At 45.3% G+C, this 17,624-nt stretch overlaps 1 protein-coding gene across 2 annotated transcripts in view; it reads right to left on the bottom strand.

Moving 5' to 3' along the window:
* Positions 1–14,861: 14,861 nt before the first annotated feature.
* GALNT12 (polypeptide N-acetylgalactosaminyltransferase 12) overlaps positions 14,862–17,624 on the bottom strand; it is a 38,382-nt gene continuing 35,619 nt past the window's right edge. For both annotated transcript variants that reach the window (XM_025432535.3, XM_025432536.3), the window contains exon 10: positions 14,862–15,289. In XM_025432535.3, the coding sequence (XP_025288320.3) occupies positions 15,152–15,289 (138 nt within the window). In that variant the 3' untranslated portion in view covers positions 14,862–15,151. The remainder of the gene's footprint in view (positions 15,290–17,624) is intronic.

Raw genomic sequence — 17,624 nt, 5'->3', positions numbered from 1 at the left:
GCAGGAGAGGTTCAGTGCAGCGTTGGGGACAGAAGCCAAACCACACAGTGTGATAGAATCCCAGCCCTCTCGTGGGGGTTGGGTGCCTGGGGAGGGATGATGCAACGGGAGGAAGTGGCTCTGCGGCCAGCTGCCGTCCTGTCTGTCCTGCCTGCAGAGACCATTCCCCTTCCTCGCCTGCAGGATGAAGTCTCATCTCTTCAGCTTGGCATCCAAGCCCGCCGAGATAGGGCCCCAGCCAGGGCGAGCCTCACCCTCCCAGCCTCCCTTCCCCCGCATTCCAGCAACACCACTACCCACCATTCCTGGCCCTGCCACCCTCCCCTTGGAGCACCCCCCTCACCAATCCATGGCCTGCTCAGCCTCTCAAGGTGGCACAGATGTCACCCTTCTCTGACAAAGATGGGATCATTCCTTTTTTAGGCTCCTTCCTTCTTTCTGCGTCCACCTTGAATCATAATCGCCTGGGTCCGGGTGGGTTTTGCCCACCCAGGTAGGGATGGTGTCTGGTTGTCTGGTGCATGGAGGGGCGAGTAGCCTTGGTGAGTTGTTCTGGGCCGGTGACCGTACGCCTTCTATGGAGCTCCCAGGTCAAGGGGCACATGTGGGCATTCTCAGGTCGCCATCTGTCCCTTCCACTCCCACAGAGCTGGCTTGGGAGAGCTCAGGAAGGAAGCAGAGCAATCAGCAGAGAAGCACAGAGCTTTCTTCCCTTCTCCTCTCTGGAGACTTCCCAGAGGGCAGCTGCATCCTTTCTCTCATTTTAGAACAAGAAGATGCGATTGTGACCAAATTTAGAAAATAACCAAAAATTAAAATAAAATACAACCCATATTTTAAAATCCATTTTGACAGCTCCACCCTGCTACAAGGAGTGTCTCTTCGGAGCCACATGGGTGAGGCATCAGCAGCAGAAGTAGCAGCAAGGCAGGCTGTGATGTCATGGGCTTGGAGGCTGCTGGGGAGCAGAGGGTCTTCTCACCAAAGACACACAGGCTGCCTCACCAGCCCATGGGTGGGATGGGGAGACCCCAGGGGAAGGTGGGGCCCGGCATAGGGCAGAAGCACCCCCACTCAAGGAAGCATCTTCTTGGCTTCTTATTTCTGCTAATAGCTGGGGAGGAAGGATGCTTCTGGAAGCCACCTCAGAGACCAACCACAGTGGATGGGCCCCTCCTTAGCACAATGCTACTTTTAGCACATTCTTCTGCTGTGTTTTGTGGGGAACAGAGGGGAACCCAGGGAACCAAACAAATAGTGTCACTTACCTCATATAATAATAATAGCAACCAGGTATTGGGTGAATAGTATGTGCTAGGAGCTGAACTAGGAGGTTGGTTGGTTGGTTGTTGTTGGTTTGGGTTTTTTTTAAACATTGTTGCCAGGAATTCTACATGAGTTATGTTGCCCCAGACTGATTGTTATAAGGAAAAACAGGTCTTCGTGAGACAATGAAGATGAATTTGTCAGGAACAACGGTAAGTCTTGCTTTGCATGGATAGCATTCCAAAGGCAGTTTCAGTATGGTTGTCAGGAAAGCTACTGTGTCCTCTGGGTATATTAATAAAGACAAAGAGGCCAGATTAAGGGAGGTGATAATCTGAATTTAGTTCCCATCAGCCCAAATGAGACCCATAATCTCTGAGCCTCAGTTTCTTCCCCGATAAATTGGACCTAGAAGTTATCTCCTTTGAAAGGTTGTTGTAAAGTTTTAACAGAGTAATGTATGAAAAGCAACTAGTATAATGCCTTGCAAGCAGCTCACACTTAATAAATGGCAATGATCATACTTGTAATTATAAACCCTGGCATTTCAAAATGGAGTTTAGGTTTTCTCCCAGAGGTAGGGAGAATCTGTGGCTACATGCTGTCTTCACACATCTGAACTCTGGTATAGACAGAGGAAGGAGACTAATTTTGCATTTCCTCAAAAGACAGAACCGTGTTCACTTGGCAAAAGCGAATATTGAGCCAATTTCAACCTAATAAAAGGGACGATGGTAACAAAAAAAGAACTGCAAGGAAATAGTTCAAATGGTACTGTCTCTGGGTAGTGAGAATTGAAGCAATTTATTTTTTTTTTAATTATTTATTCATGAGAGATACAGAGAGAGAGAGAGAGAGAGGCAGAGACACAGAGGGAGAAGCAGGCTCCGTGCAGGGAGCCCGATGTGGGACTCGATCCTGGGACTCCAGGATCACGCCCTGGGCCAAAGACAGATGCTCGACCACTGAGCCACCTAGGCATCCCTAAGCAATTTCTTTATATTCTTGCATAGTTTCTAAATTTTCAGCTAAGCATATATCTTTCTAATAAAATGGAAAAAGTGAAATGTTGGGGGAAGAGACATTGCATGTCAGGAATACGATAGCAGAGAAGGGAGCCTAGACTTCATTTGAGATTCTACCAAATATGAATCTCATTTCCAGGCCGCAAAAACCTGAAATCCTTTCCCAGCGGGGGCAATGCAGCAGGGGAGCATCCTCTCGTGCTCTCATCCTGTGGCACAGAGACACCACTGAGTCCGGCTACAGGAGTGTAGGGCCCAATGGCTCCAAGGGAAGGTCCCAGAGGCCCATGTGGTGGGGAGGGAGCTCTTCACTCCAGCATTCTGGTGGGTCCGCTAGGTCTCCCTTTGGGGCAAGTCACCATCAGAGTGCGGCAGGGTGGAGCCTTCCCTCAACTGGCAATTAAGGAAGCAGCCTGAGTTGGATCTAAAAGGCAAGTGAGCAAGTGCTGGTGATGGGACAGGCATTGGAGCTCGCAGCAACAGATGTGGGTTCCGGCCCCAGTCTCCTCTCCTCTCGCTGTGTGATGCTGGGTAAGCCCCTTCCCTCCCTGGCCCTTGGGGTCCCCATCTACAGTTTCGAGAGGCTGGACACAATGGGTTCTAAACTGTTTTTCAGCTCAGAATCGGCAGCTGGAAGCCCCAGGCTCTTGGCCACACTTTCTCGAAGTCTCCATGGCCCAATGGACCTCAGAAAGTCTTTCAACCCCACTGTTCTATCCCTGCCTTTAATAAAGCCACATCTGGAGTGTATCTCCTCTGATCCGTGTTTTGTACAGTTCTTCACAGCTGGATCCCCATAAATCAATTTGTTCTGCAGACGAGTTCCCAGAACTGTCCAGAATCTTACCCAGAAAGGGCAGTTTTATTTCCCTTTAGCTTCTGGTTCCAAAAGGAGTTTGCTCAGTCCACTCCATGTCAGGACAGGCTCCCCAGGTCTCCCTAGTCCCATGGCCTGCTGGGGTTTTGCAGAGCGGCCCAGGCTCACACTTCTGTCCCCTACCTGTGGGCACAGAGGATGAACCAGCCTGGGGGCTCCCTTCCCAGCCCCTCTTAGGAAGCGGTGCTCTGACTATACAGTGAAAAGACTGGACTAAAATGACCCCCCCAAGTCTCCTGCAGTTCTTGAGTTCAAAGTTTTCCCACAGATGAATAATTACAAGAAGAGACAAGTTGAAAAGTTAACTTCCCTACAGATGGAGAAGGAAGGAGCCTGGGAAGCCTCCAAGGACTTCTTTTGCTCATTTGTTCAGCCACAAGGCCGCAAACAACACAGAATCTGACTTTTATGAAGAGCAACTGTTCCACAGGCAGAGGTCTGAGATGCTCCTTGTTTCTGATGGCTGCCCTGGTACCCAGGATATCTCTTCGCACAGGCAACTCTGAATCTTTGGTCTGTTCTACTGTTCTGAGCACCTGTTCTACTGGATGCTCTATGCTCCCAGCTTTGGCCACTTCATCTCATGTAATGTTCACAACCCCTTAGAATCATGTATTAGGATTGCCTCTATCTTACAGAAGAGGGCTTGCAGTTCAGAGGGGTTAGGTATTTTGCCCAAAGTCACACAGCTGGCAAATGACCAATCAGAATTTATATCCAGATCTGTCCTACAAATTCCAACCTCTTTTAAATCTGGCCTGCTAAATAAAGCCGAATCTAGGTCCCTAATTATTTCCCTCCTAACAAGAATTTGGACTGAGACTCCACTTGGAGGAATTTTTAAAGATAATTTTTACCAAATGTACTTAGTTAGCTTAAGTACATGTATTTTGCTTAAAAAGCCTAATAACATTCAAGGTTTATAATAAAATCAGTGGTCCCCTGCCCACCCATCCCCATCCCATCTAGATCTGGCTCCCAGGAGAGCCTCTACTCAACATTTCAAGTTATTTTTTCCAGTATTTGCTTCTGTATTTCAAATAATATGTCAATCCTGAAATTTTCTGTGATTTTTTTTTTTTTTTTTTAGATCATCATTACTGACTTTCTATTATGGAAAACGAAGTTTCCCTCACTACGTCTCTCCCAGTCTGGCTCCCATACAGATACACACAGACACACAGGTACACACATGCATGCACGGAGATACACTGCCCCTTCCTGCCCCTCAGCCCCCCAGGGCCATTTTATTGCCCTCAGAGCATCTGGGAGTAGCCTAAACTAGCTTTGACCTCTCTGCAGCAATGAGGAATGGAGTCATTAACGGAATGACCTTTGGTTAATGGAGTAGATTTTTTTTTTTTTTTTTTAAGATTTTATGTATTCATGAGAGACACACAGAGAGAGGCAGAAACACAGGCAGAGGGAGAAGCAGGCTCCATGCAGGAAGCCCGACATGGGAGTCCATCCCGGGTCTCCAGGATCAGGCCCTGGGTTTAAGGCAGGCACCAAACCACTGAGCCACCCAGGGATCCCCTAATGGAGTAGATTTAGTGCAAATTTCTATCTTCCCTGCTCCCAGAGCTCCAGTGAAAACCATATTCCCTAAGAATGGTTTGAAGAAATGAAGCTGGCTGGCAGAGAAGGCTCAGACGCGTATTCCCTCTCGAGTCTCTGAGGGGCAGGGCAAACACACTGGGTGGCCTCCTGGGGGGATCCAGAGCAATGAGGGAGGCTTCAGGGAGATGAATTCCAGCTTCACCAGCCATTCGAGAACAGAACAGACCGCCTAAAAAGGGAGGAGCATCCCTCCCAGTGGTAGTGGACAAGCTGGGGTCCCCTGACCATAGATTGGGGACAAGGAAGGATTCCTGCCTCAGGAGCAAGTTGAATATATGACTTCTAAAGTCCCTTCCAATTCCATAACTCAGTAGTTTGCTTCCTTTTATAACAGTTGGCAGACTCCAGTGCTGCTTTGCAATCACTCTTGAGTTAAAAACCAGAGCTGCCCAATAGACACACCCTTCTGGCAATTTCTTTTGGGGATACTGAAACAACTGTCTTAATTCTAATGAGCAATCAGTTCCACTGACCCTTGCCTTGTAAAAGAAGGTTCGAGATGATTCACAGAGGAGTCATGACATGGCAGATGGGACAAAATTCTTTGTCCCACGGGTTTTAAACACTCTGAAGGCAGATAAATGCTGGATGAAGCAATGGCAATTGACCTGGCCAAGGCCTGTGGGCCTCCCTGGCTCCGCAGCAAGAATCTCGAGGGAGAGACAGCAGAACTAGATCCCAAGCCCTGCCTTCTCATTCTTGCCTCGTTTGGAAGAAAGAGGGCAGACTGTGGGTGTGGGCAAAAGGGGACTGTGCCCGGACAGCTGCCCATCAGGGAACAGGTCAGAACCTTCGGCCATTCTGCACTTGGGGCACTGCCCCCAGTTGTGCTCCGGACTTGGCGCTTTGGAAAGAAATGTGCCTGCCCGGAGACAGGAGGAGCCCACCGGGGCCTGCCGCACCTCCAAGCGGGCCTGGCTCAGAAACCCCCGGGCCCTAACTGGCAGTGTGGCTAAACCAGACTAAGAGTGAGGGGCCGCTGCGGGCAGGGGGGTGCACTGTAGGCCTGGGCGGTGGTCCCCGGCCCTCCAGGAGGTGGGGCGGACGGAGCCCTTATCCCTGAGCTCTGGCTAAGACCGGCTGCGCTCAGATCCCAGCCCTGCCATCGATTAGCTGAGTTCCCTAAGCTCTGAGTCTCCTTGTCCTGCCTTTAAAACGGTGGGGTAGAGGGGGTGGGGAGGAGGATTAACACCTTCCTCACTGGGTGTTTTGAGAATTAAATTAGATCATTTACATGAATGCCTAGAGCACTGCCCAACTCATGGAATAATAATAATGATAGTAATAATAATAATAATTATATATTGTTTTATATATTACCATTATATTTATGTATATTATATATTGTATATTATATATAATATTATACTATACTAGTAATAATAGCAGTATTATACTATACTTTTTTTAAAGATTTTATTTATTTATTCATGAGAGGCACATAGAGAGAGAGGCAGAGACACAGGCAGAGGGAGAAGCAGGCATCATGCAGGGAGCTTGATGTGGGACTCGATCCCGGGTCTTCAGGATCATGCCCTGAGCCGAAGGCAGATACCAAACTGCTGAGCCACCCAGGCGTCCCTATACTATACTATTATATATATTGCTATTATATTACATAATATAATAGCAATATTATACTATAACTATTAATATTAGTAATATACTATACTATTAATTTTTATATTTTTAAGATATTTTATTTATTTATTTATGAGGGACACAGAGAGAGGCAGAGACACATGCAGAGGGAGAAGCAGGCTCCCTGCAGGGAGCCCGATGTGGGACTCAAATCTGGGACTCTGGGATCACACCCTGAGCCAAAGGCAGACACTCAACCACTGAGCTACCCAGGCGTCCCTATACTATACTATTAATGATAATATTATTATACTATACTATTATATATACTATTATATTACATAAATGTAATTATTATAATATAGTAATAATAATTATATATTACAATTATTATACATACTTATACAATTACAATTATTATTATTAGCAGCAGCAGCAGCAACAGCAGAGAGGAGATAGCAATCCTCATCTGGTTGACTTCACAGGATCAAACAATATAAAACCCTTGAAAACAAAACTAAAGTTGTGTAGAAGTATGAGAGATGTACTGCATCGTGTATTATCCCTCACAGATATCAGGAGACTGAAGAGGCCAGTATTTCCCACCCCACTTGTTAAATAAACACTGTGACCGTGATACAACAAGCCATGTGGCCAGTCTTTAAAACTTTCTATCAAGGTTGGTAACTCATTTTATTTCATGATTTTAAGGAAGATAGAAAAGCCAAATTTTGAAGATATAAGAATACTCTCAAGTATCACTTCCAGATCTGCCTCCTGTGGACCCATTTTGGAGGATTATTTAGACCAGTAGACTTGGCCTCAGTGAAAGCCCTATTGTGTTTTCTGAGCTGACAACACCATCTGCCGTGAGTGTGAGGGTAAGACACCAGTCACTAGCCAACCTGGAGCCTACTTCTTTTTCCCACTTGAATATCTGGCCACTCAAAATACAGTCCACAGACCAGCAGCATTGGCATCATCTGGGAGCTCGTGAGAAATGCATAATCTCAGTCTCCACCCTGGACCTACCAAACATGAATCTGCCAGGTGATCCTATGCACATTCAAGTGTCAGAAGCACTGCTCTCATAGGAGGGAAAAAGGAAGCTAGTTGGTGTGAGCAATTTAAGTTTCACACATACTCAACACATAAAGAAATTCAGAATTGACTCATATGAATAAAACAAATCCTTCCCAGTTGATATCTAAGGAGCTCTTAATGTGACAAAGGTTTCATTTCTCGGGAATTTTTACAAGTTTTTGAAAAGGAACCTTCTTGAATGGTAAGTAGACCTCTGATGACAATGGTGGCATCCCTGAACTTGATTTTCAAATGCACTTGCATTGTCTACATTGTCGTTGAGGTAATAATCACACTGAGGAGCACGCTTCTAGAAATTCAACATGAACTCTGTCACTCTCTCCTTCTGCCCCTCTCTCACTCATGCTCTCGCTCTTTCTCAAATAAATAAATCTTTTAAAAAAGGGAAGGGGGGTGCCTGGGTGGTTCAGTGGTTAAGCGTCTGCCTTTGGCTCAGTTGTGATCCTGGGGTTCTGGGATCAAGTCCCACAGAGAACTCAGCCAAGCAATGCTCAGGCTAATGACCTACAGGTAAATAAGGGCTATTGTAAGCTACTACGTTTGTGGCTATTTGTTTACACAGCAATAGGAAACTAATACGGATTTTGGTACCTGGAAGTGAAATGCTGCTGTAACAAATACCTAGCATGGGGAGTGGCTTTGACATTGAACAGTGGGAGAAAGCTGGAGGAATTTTGCAGAACATGAGAGGAAAGGTTAAATTTCCTTGAACAGACTATTTATAGAAATGTAGATGTTGAGGACACTGTTGGTGAAGCATTAGAAGGATTGTTTTGGAGAAAGTGAGGACCACGTTATTGGAAGCAAGAGTGAGGGGACCCTTGTTCCCTGTGGCAGAAAGCTTCGCAAAACTGCCTCCAGTTATGTAGAATTAATAAAGGCTGACCCTGTTCTATAGTGGAGGAGATATCCAGGCAGTGCCCAAAATCGGCCGGTGCCTCCCCGCTGGTCACAGTAGAATGCAAGAGAAGACAGATAAATAGTGGGAGAGTGCCCACTGCTGATTCTTATGAAGAAGTAAGACTGAAGTAGAAAATGAAGTAGGACTAAATGATCTAGAAAATTCTCAGCCTCTCTAGATGACAAAAGATGCTAAAACTCAGAATGGCTGCAGAATGTGTGGCACAGAGAAAAGGCCACATGTGTGACTGCACTACCTTTTGTTAGAACCTCAAAGTGATCAAAAGGTCAAACTGTCCAGTCACCCCGAGAGCCCTTTCAAGAGTTGAGGGTGTGGGCTTTTCAAACATCTCCTCAACTGAACCAGGGGCATCTAAGGAAGTTTGCAGTCATTATCCTTCAGGCATTTTTAAAAATTTATTTATTCATGAGAGACACAGAGAGAGAGAGGCAGAGACACAGTCAGAGGAAGAAGCAGGCTCCATGCAGGGAGCCCGATGTGGGACTCGATCCCAGGACCCCGAGGATCATGACCTGAGCCGAAGGCAGATGCTCAACCACTGAGTCACTCAGGAGTCCCTCCTTCAGGCATCTTAAGTGGAGTCTAACAGAGAAAAGAGATTCGTTTGAAAAGATCTATGGATGTGGCTTCTGTCTAGTGGAATGAAAAGCAGTGATTTCATACAAGATGCCCAAAGTTCTCGAGAAAACTATTTCAGCAGAAATCCTGCCAACCTGGACTTATAAAGGGACAGAGAGAGTATGAAATGAAAGGAGACTCTTAGATCCCCTCCCTCAAAACTCCACTGCAGGAAGCTGACTGGTAAAACCACTCAGTTGCAGCCATGTTACCCTTTGTAAAAAAAAAAGGGGGGGAGGAAGGAGTGTAAAAAAAAAAAAGGAAGGAAGGGGTGAGGAGAGCTGTGCGCCTGGAAGAAAGAGGCAAGAATCCCAGAGGATCATTCCCAGGTCTTGAAACTGAATTCAGAGAAGTGAAAATTCACCTGGCTAGATTTCGAAAGTAATATGGACCCAGGGCTCCATCTGACCTTCATTTCCCCCTTTCGGAGATGGAATGTCTGTACCCCTCACCCAGGTCCACAGCTGGAGGGGAGCTGTGTCCTTGCAGCCCCAGCTGCTGGAGGACACCCAGGAGCCTCCGGCTGGACCTGCACCTGCCTCAGGCTTTGGACTTTTAGCTGATGAGATTTAGATTTAGATGATGAACTTTGGACTTCGAACTCATACTGGAATGAGATGAGACACAGGAACCTGGGGGAGGCCCTGAATGTATTTTCCATGTGGTAGGAGTGTACGCTGGGGAGGGGGGCTTGCAGAATGCTAAGATGAGCTCCAAGTGTCCCACCTCCTGGCGAACATGCTCGGTGCCACCGCCTCCCTTTGAGCCTGGGCAGGACCTGGGAATATGACGGGGTAACGCTCCACTGAAGAAATTGTGTGGATGTAATTAAAGTCCTGAATTAGATGACTTTCAAGTTATGGGATGGGCCATTATCCTGGGTCAACCTGACCTAATCAGGTGAGCCCTTAAAAGAGATGAGAATCAGCAACAGGCACTCCCCTACGGGCCTTAAAGAAGCAAATGGTCCTGTTGTGGAGAAGGCCACACTGCAGGGAACAGTGACCTTCTAGAACTGAAGTCCTCTGTTCTCTGGCCCCAGGGAATTGAATTCCACCAACAACCAGTGAGCTTGGAGTGAAGTGGGAGAGCTAGGTTCTTGTCTCACGGAGTCAAAGAATGGATCTCGTGGACAAAGGAGAGTGAAGCAATAGAAGTTTACTAAGCAAAGATACAGAGAAGTTCTCAGGAGTAAGCGGGGTCCCGACAGGGTTGCCACTGGGAGCCTGTAGGGTTGGTCTTTTATGGAAAGCCACCCAAGGAACCTAAATCCTTTTAACATCTCTAGTGATAGCACCACTGAGTAAGGACCAGTGATGATAACACCTTCAATGGCTTATTTCCTTTTAAGGGTCCCGTAATTCTCTGTTGGTACAGGTAACTATTATAACAAGACCCCACCTCTGACACCTGGGACAGGATGATCTGGTTTGTTCATCTCTGGTTTCATCTCCATTTTTTGGGATTTTTGTGAGCCTGATTCCGTGGGCCCCTACCTAACCCTGTCTGTCCCTTACTCAGGAGGAGGACCCTGAGTCTCAGATGAGATCCCAGCCACGGTGAACACCTTGACTGCAGCCTTGGGAGCCCCTGAGCAGAGAATCTAGTCAAGGAATCTAACCTACAGAAACTGTAAGATGATGTATTTAAAGTTTTAAGTAGCTACAGTACAAAGGCTTCAAAGCAGTTAATAAAAATACATTCAAAAACCTTTAAAAACTATATTCAAAGAACTAAAGGAAAATGTGTTTGTAACAATGAATCAATATACTGGAAATCATTATTTCTTCACATTATTTTTTTCTGCCCCTCTCTTCTTCAAATTGGATAATGTCTGATAATGTGTCTTCTTTCACTTTATTTGATTTCTGCTGCCATCTCAAACTTGCTACTGAGCTTACAGTCATTTTTATTTCGGTTATTATACTTCTCACCTCTGAATATCCATTTGGTTCTTTTCTGTAGTGTCTGAGTGTCTGTAGTGTCTAAGATCCATCTTAGATGAAATATCAAAGAAAGTCCCCTAAAGAAAGACACCAGAGGGGACTCAGATTCATAGATAGTAATGAACAGCATGGAAATGACACAGATGTGGGTAAATAGGAAATATAAGAGACTGTGTGTGTGTGTGTGTGTGTATTTCTCTTTTATTCTCTTTAAATAATTAAAATAATTTAAAGTAATAATTATACCATTCGATTGAGTTTATAAGATATACGTATGTCCACAATAGCACAGAGGAGGGGATAGGAAAGGGAGCTATATGAATACAAATTTGTTAAATTTTACTGGCATTAACTCGAAACTCTGCTGAAGAAAATTGTGCTAAATTCAGGAAGCATCCTGTAAGCCTTAGGGTAACCACTAAAAGCATAACTAAAAAATGAAGCTAAGAAATCAATATTCTTAAGGACATTCTTAGTCCCACGATGCAGAGGAGGAAGTGCGTCCAGGAAGATGAAAGGCGCTGCCATAGCTAGGGCTGGCCCCCAGGACTCCTGGCTCCACGCACCAGGAGTGGGGGCCAATTCACACCTTCCAGTGGGTCAGGTGGAGACACCCAGGCTCAGATTCCCCACCCATCAGTGAAGGGAAATGTTCCTCAAAATGCCAATCACCTCCTGAGCCATAAAAATCTTTCTCTTGACACCCTAAAAAATACTATTTTTAGGGGCGCCTGGCTGGTTCAGTCATTTAACATCTGCCTTTGGCTTGGGTCATGATCCTAGAGTCTGGGGATCAAGCTCCCTGCTCAGCGGGGAGTCTGCTTCTCCCTCTGCCTCTGCCCCCGCCCTCTCCCCTGCTTGTGTTTTTTCTCTCTCACTCGTACACACACACATTCTCTCAAATAAATAAATAAAATCTTTAAAAAATATTTTATTTTTATTAGTCATTCTACTTTAAAAATGACTCTAAGTTAATAGGAGTAAGAGGGGTGACTTCTCAAGCCAAACTAATTAGTGGCCTAATTAGTTGCAAAAAAGCACATGCAGCCTCCTTGCACGATTTTTAGGGATTTGGTCAGCATCCATTTTACGCCTGCCTGAATTTTCTCCTCATGCCCTGGGAGGGGCTGACACCCCTTCATCCAGCTCAGACTGACACGCAGAAAGGGTAAAAGATGCAGAACATAAAATATCTCACTTTAACCACTTATGAGAGAACTGAGCATTGCTGGAAGGGGTTCATACCATAGTCCTGCCTGCCTATGAGCTATTAAATTCCATAAAGATAAAATAACTAAATTATTTAATATTCATTTTTGAATAAACACTCACTGATGTTTACTGTGCTTCACATTTTTTAACGCATTATTTATGAAGCTAAAAATTTAATGAGCCCATACTGCACACCAGAGACTTAAACTAAGCCCACATTTGTTATTTTATTCTCATGCTCCCCTCCACACCTGGTTTCATTACTTTCATTCTGCAGAAGAAGAAACCGAAGTTCAGAGTGGCATCAGACTGATGCTATATCCAGGTCAGTTGGAGTCCTTCTGGGTAATTGTTAAACTGGAGCCCTCAGAGAAGGCCGGATGCTTTTAAAAAAAAGAGACTAAAGGTGACAGGCACTAAGGAGGGCACTTGATGGGATGAGCACTGGGTGTTATGCTATATGTTGGCAAATTGAATTTAAATTTTAAAAAATTAATTTAAAAAATTTTAAAAAAAGAGCCTGAGGCTCTTATCAACATAAGTTGATACTTTTTAATCAAGTGCACCCGTGTCTTCATCACTCACATCTGTCTATATTGCTCACATTACAAAACCAAAAGTCCACCTTGTCCTCATAGTTTTCATTTAATCGTTTACATTGATGTCATCGGGTTGCCAAGATCCCAGAAGTGGATCTGAGATAGTTCACAAATCAGAATTGCTGACACAAACATTAGCAGCAGGGCCCCTGGGTGGCTCAGTGGTTGAGCCTTTGCTCAGGCCATGATCCCGGGGTCCTGGTGAAGGGGGAACAGAGGACTAGCTGAGGACAAAGCATGAGCCCGGGAGGAACACTGACAAGTCCTTGACACAGACAGTGTGACCTTCCTCTAGGGACTCAACTGCCTCGATGTTAATACTTTGCTAAGGGCAAAAGGCAATCTTTGCCTGACCCCCAGGATCCTGTCAGGCTACTTTAACATATAAAAATTTCTTTAGGATGGGGATCCCTGGGTGGCGCAGCGGTTTGGCGCCTGCCTTTGGCCCAGGGCGCGGTCCTGGAGACCCGGGATCGAATCCCACGTCGGGCTCCCGGTGCATGGAGCCTGCTTCTCCCTCTGCCTATGTCTCTGCCTCTCTCTCTCTCTCTGTGTGACTATCATAAATAAATAAATTTTAAAAAAAATTTTTCTTTAGGAAATTCCCTTTATCTCTAAACCGCCAAGGTATGTGTTGGTGATCATCCCCCAAGCACATAGCCCACCAATATACATCTGAAGGGTCTCATGACTCAGGTTTTATTAGAAGGTAGTAAATGCCTTTTTTCCCAACAAGAGCCAGCCCCCTCAAGGTCCTGGGAACCTTGCTTCCAAAATTCCTTAGAGCCTTATGCTATCCTCAAACCCTCAAACCCCTCGCAGCTCCCAGATATATCTTCAGCCACCCCTCACAAGCTGACAGCAGCCGCTTTTCTTGCCCACAGATCCTGTCCCTGTGCTTTAATAAGATCACCATTTTGCACCAAAGATGTCTCAAGAATTTTCTTGGAAAAAAAAAGAAGAAAAAAAAAGAATTCTTCCTGGGTCATCGGCTCCAGACCTCACCCCCTCAAACCTCACCTATATTGCAAAACTTCATCACTGGGATCAAGTCCCACATCAGGCCCTCTGCAGGGAACCTGCTTCTTTCTCCCTCTGCCTGTCTATGCCTCTCCTTCTGTGTCTCTCATGAATAAGTAAAATCCTTTAAAAAAAAAAAAAAAGAAATGTCAGTAGCAGCTGCTATAGCTCAGATCTGAACATGGGTTTAAGGACCAAATATTATTAATGAACCAATTTGAAAACTGCATTTCACAGAACACATTAAACTTCCCCCTGATGCTAATGTGTGATTAAAACGTAAAATGACATAAATGTGTTTTAAAGTCACAGAGGTAATTACTGAAAGCAGCCAGCCATAGCGCGGTAGGCACTGTCAGAAGGCCACCCTTGTGTGTGCTGGAGACTGACGGTGGCTCCTTAAGTCATGCTGTTCCTTCGGGATTTCAGCTTTGGTTGGTCCTCTTTAGCTAACATAGTAATTCACTGGGGTATGGACTATGGTGGCGACATAGAACCAAATAGCATTCTTTATCTAAATAAATGTGGAGGGGCACTGGGTGGCTCAGCAGTTGAGCGTCTGCCTTCCGCTCAGGGTGTGATCCCGGGATCTGGGATCGAATCCCACATTGGGCTCCTGCAGGCAGCCTGCTTCTCCCTCTGCCTGTGTCTCTCATGAATAAATAAATAGATAAATAAATAAATAAATCTTAGAAAGAGAAAGAAGAAAGAAGAAAAAGAAAGAAAGAAAGAAAGAGAAAGAAAGAGAAAGAAAGAAAGAAAGAGAGAAAGAAAGAAAGAAAGAAGAAAGAAAGAAAAGAAAGAAAGCAAGAAAGAAAGAAAGAAAGAAAGAAAGAAAGAAAGAAGAAAATTTCAATGATATGAAATGATATGACTCAATACAAAGTTCCTAGTGTCCATCTGTCTACCCTGAGAAAAACCTAACCCAATGTTTGAGGTGTTAATCAGTTTATGCAGAGTACGCTACGTGAGTCTAATTTCCACACATGCTAGGAATCCTTGCAAATGCTGAAAACAGAATATTTAGTTTTTTGCTAGGAGTAACAGAAAAGCATGACAGTAGAACATACCTCTTGTTAGAAAAATATTTAAAGGTTTTTAATTCTCTGAATACCAAGAGTTAACATTTTATGATCACCCTTTGAAAACAGGGCACTTGGGAGCAATTTTGAAGTTTTCAAAATCAGTACAGAGCTTATTAAATCCAACATCACCTTCACAGATTGTAAAGTGACTTCCTTATCAAAGTAGAGCAGCCAGGTTTCAGGTGGGTCCGTCACTGTCGTCAGCCAAGTCTCTGCTGGGCAGAGTCCAGGGGCCTTCCGTACCTTCAGTGAGCTCCTCGGTACAGTGACACTTCATTACATGTGTTCCTTGAAGAGCCATTTCTGATGTTCTGAGTCGATGCAGTCCCGCAAAAGTGGTACGAAACTGTCACTTAACGCCTTCCTCTCAGCCTGAACGCATTTTTTGGACTGTACGTGAAATAGAGAACCATCCTACAAGAGATAACCAACACTGGATGCTTAAGAGAAAGATAAATAATTCCCCCAGAAAATATCTTTTTCCTTAAAATGTGTTCTTAAGAGCTCAGGTGATTTTTGTCATTTCAGAGATAGTTTACTGAGCGCTAAGTGTCTGCCCTGTGCTAAGGGGACCCAGGACCACACGTGCATAGGGAAGGCCAGGTGGGTAACAGGTGCGCAGGCTCGCCTCTCCTGGAAGCTCCGCACCAGGGTCTCCAACTCCACGGTCAGGCCTGGTGGCGCCACCTGCTGGCCGCTCTGGGGACCTGTCAGACCCTCGGTCTCATTCCTACCTGTTACCTTCAGGGAAATCAGGATCAAAGATCCTTCATTAACCTCTCTCACTTCCCTTAGGTCAACTAATTCCATCCCTGGTGATGTCTTTCTCTTAGATTTTTTTTTAATTTCATTTATTTATTTATGAGAGACACAGAGAGAGGCAGAGACATAGGAAAAGAGAGAAGCAGACTCCTTGTGGGGAGCCTCATGTGGGACTTGATCCCGGGACTCCAGGATCATGACCTGAGCCAAAGACAGGTGGCTCAACCGCTGAGCCACCCAGGTGCTCAGATTTTTAAATGCAGAATCAGGAAACTTGGCTGTAGTCCCAGATCGGCCGGAGAACAGCTGGGTGAGGAGGCACGTCACCTGCGAGGACACGGGTTCTACAGGGACCGTGCCAATTTCCACAATCCCAAAAGATCACAGTCCTCTTTAATGCCTCCCTCTTCTCTTCTTTCTCCCAACTGTTGCTGGCTGCAGCAAGTCTCTCCCCAGTCCCGTAGTTTGTCTTTTCCCTCCACCTCTCTCTGCTGAAGCTGTACACCCCCAGGGAACTTAATCGTGGCCAAGGAGCAAATGGACACAACAAGTGATGTACCTGTTCTACAGAGAGAGAAACTTTGGGAATAAAATTATATGTAGAAGAATCTCAAAAATCTTAACCTTTGGGGATCCCTGGGTGGCCCAGTGGTTGAGCATCTGCCTTTGGCCCAGGGCGTGATCCTGGAGACCCAGGATCAAGTCCCATATCGGGCTCCCTGCATGGAGCCTGCTTCTCCCTCTGCCTATGTCTCTGCTTCTCTCTCTGTGTGTCTCTCATGAATAAATAAATAAAATCTTAAAAAAAAAACAATAAAATCTTAACCTTCAAAACACTTAAAGGAGCTCGCAAGCTGCCTTCAGAGTACCATGAAAGGAAATGATTAAGTACAGCATCCCTTTTCCTCCCCTTCCAAGGAAACTTACTTTTCCTTAAATGGAAAATCTAAGATAAAATTTTAATGACATTTCAAACCAATTTTACGATTTCTAGCTTTCATTACTATTCCTTAAGGACTTACAAACAGGTTCTTGTTAGAAGAAAGAAGAGAAGGGGCCGGGGGTGGGGGTGGCAGAGAAACAGACCTGGGGAGTCTTCCCTCTTGTTTTTTATATCATGGATAGCACCATGGTGCAAGGCTTGTCCAGGAGCCTGCAGATTTCACTGCTAACCGTAATACTGTCTACAGGAAAATGTACTCCAGCTTCTAATCATACTTAGAATTAACCCATTTATAAGCAACAGAGACCAATCCTTCCATCCCTGGGGGGCAGGTTGGGAAAGAAAGCTTCCTATGGAGATAAAAGAGAACTAATTTTTTTCTTTTGAATTATTTTCTTTGGATTTCTTCCCTGCTTTTTAGTGAGTCAAAGGATTTGACAGATTCACGAGCCCCCTTACAGCTTATAACAAGTGTGGTGGGGCTAGCCTTTCAGGCCTGAAATAATACCCAGTCCCACACTTGATCTTAGCCAAAAGGCCAAGAGCGATAATACCCAGTTCCAAATCAACAATAACTTCTGATGGAGAGCCAACTCCCTCAGAGAGATGTTTTCTTAGTGATTATCCTGCAAGTAACAATTGATCTCTGCAGAGCCTCGTGGTTTCCGAGGATATTTCTGCTTCACATCTAATCCGCACTAGGGGTGGACAGGCTGCTACTACTGTTCCCATTTTACAGCTGGGAAAGACGAGGCCTTAAGAAATGGAGTAGCTTTTACCCGGGTCTAAGCTCACATCCTTACACTTTGGCTATTTGTTTCACTCATTTAAACCCCATTTCATCTTCAAATGTGTTTGCAACAGCTCGTCTTTCCATTACTGTGGCTACAGGTCTCGGGAGGGTGGGACTACTGGAGGGAAGCCAAAGCACTACTGATGCCTGGTGCTGATGCTGGATGCTGGACTCCAACCACGCTGGGGGAAGCCCCTGGTCTCCCCATATGTGGCCACATCCCCAAGACAAGGACTATGCCAGGGGGCATG

The sequence above is a fragment of the Canis lupus genome, chromosome 11 (genome assembly GCF_003254725.2).
Source record: "Canis lupus dingo isolate Sandy chromosome 11, ASM325472v2, whole genome shotgun sequence".
Classification (NCBI taxonomy): Eukaryota; Metazoa; Chordata; class Mammalia; order Carnivora; family Canidae; genus Canis; species Canis lupus.
This window is presented reverse-complemented; position numbering and strand designations above follow the sequence as displayed.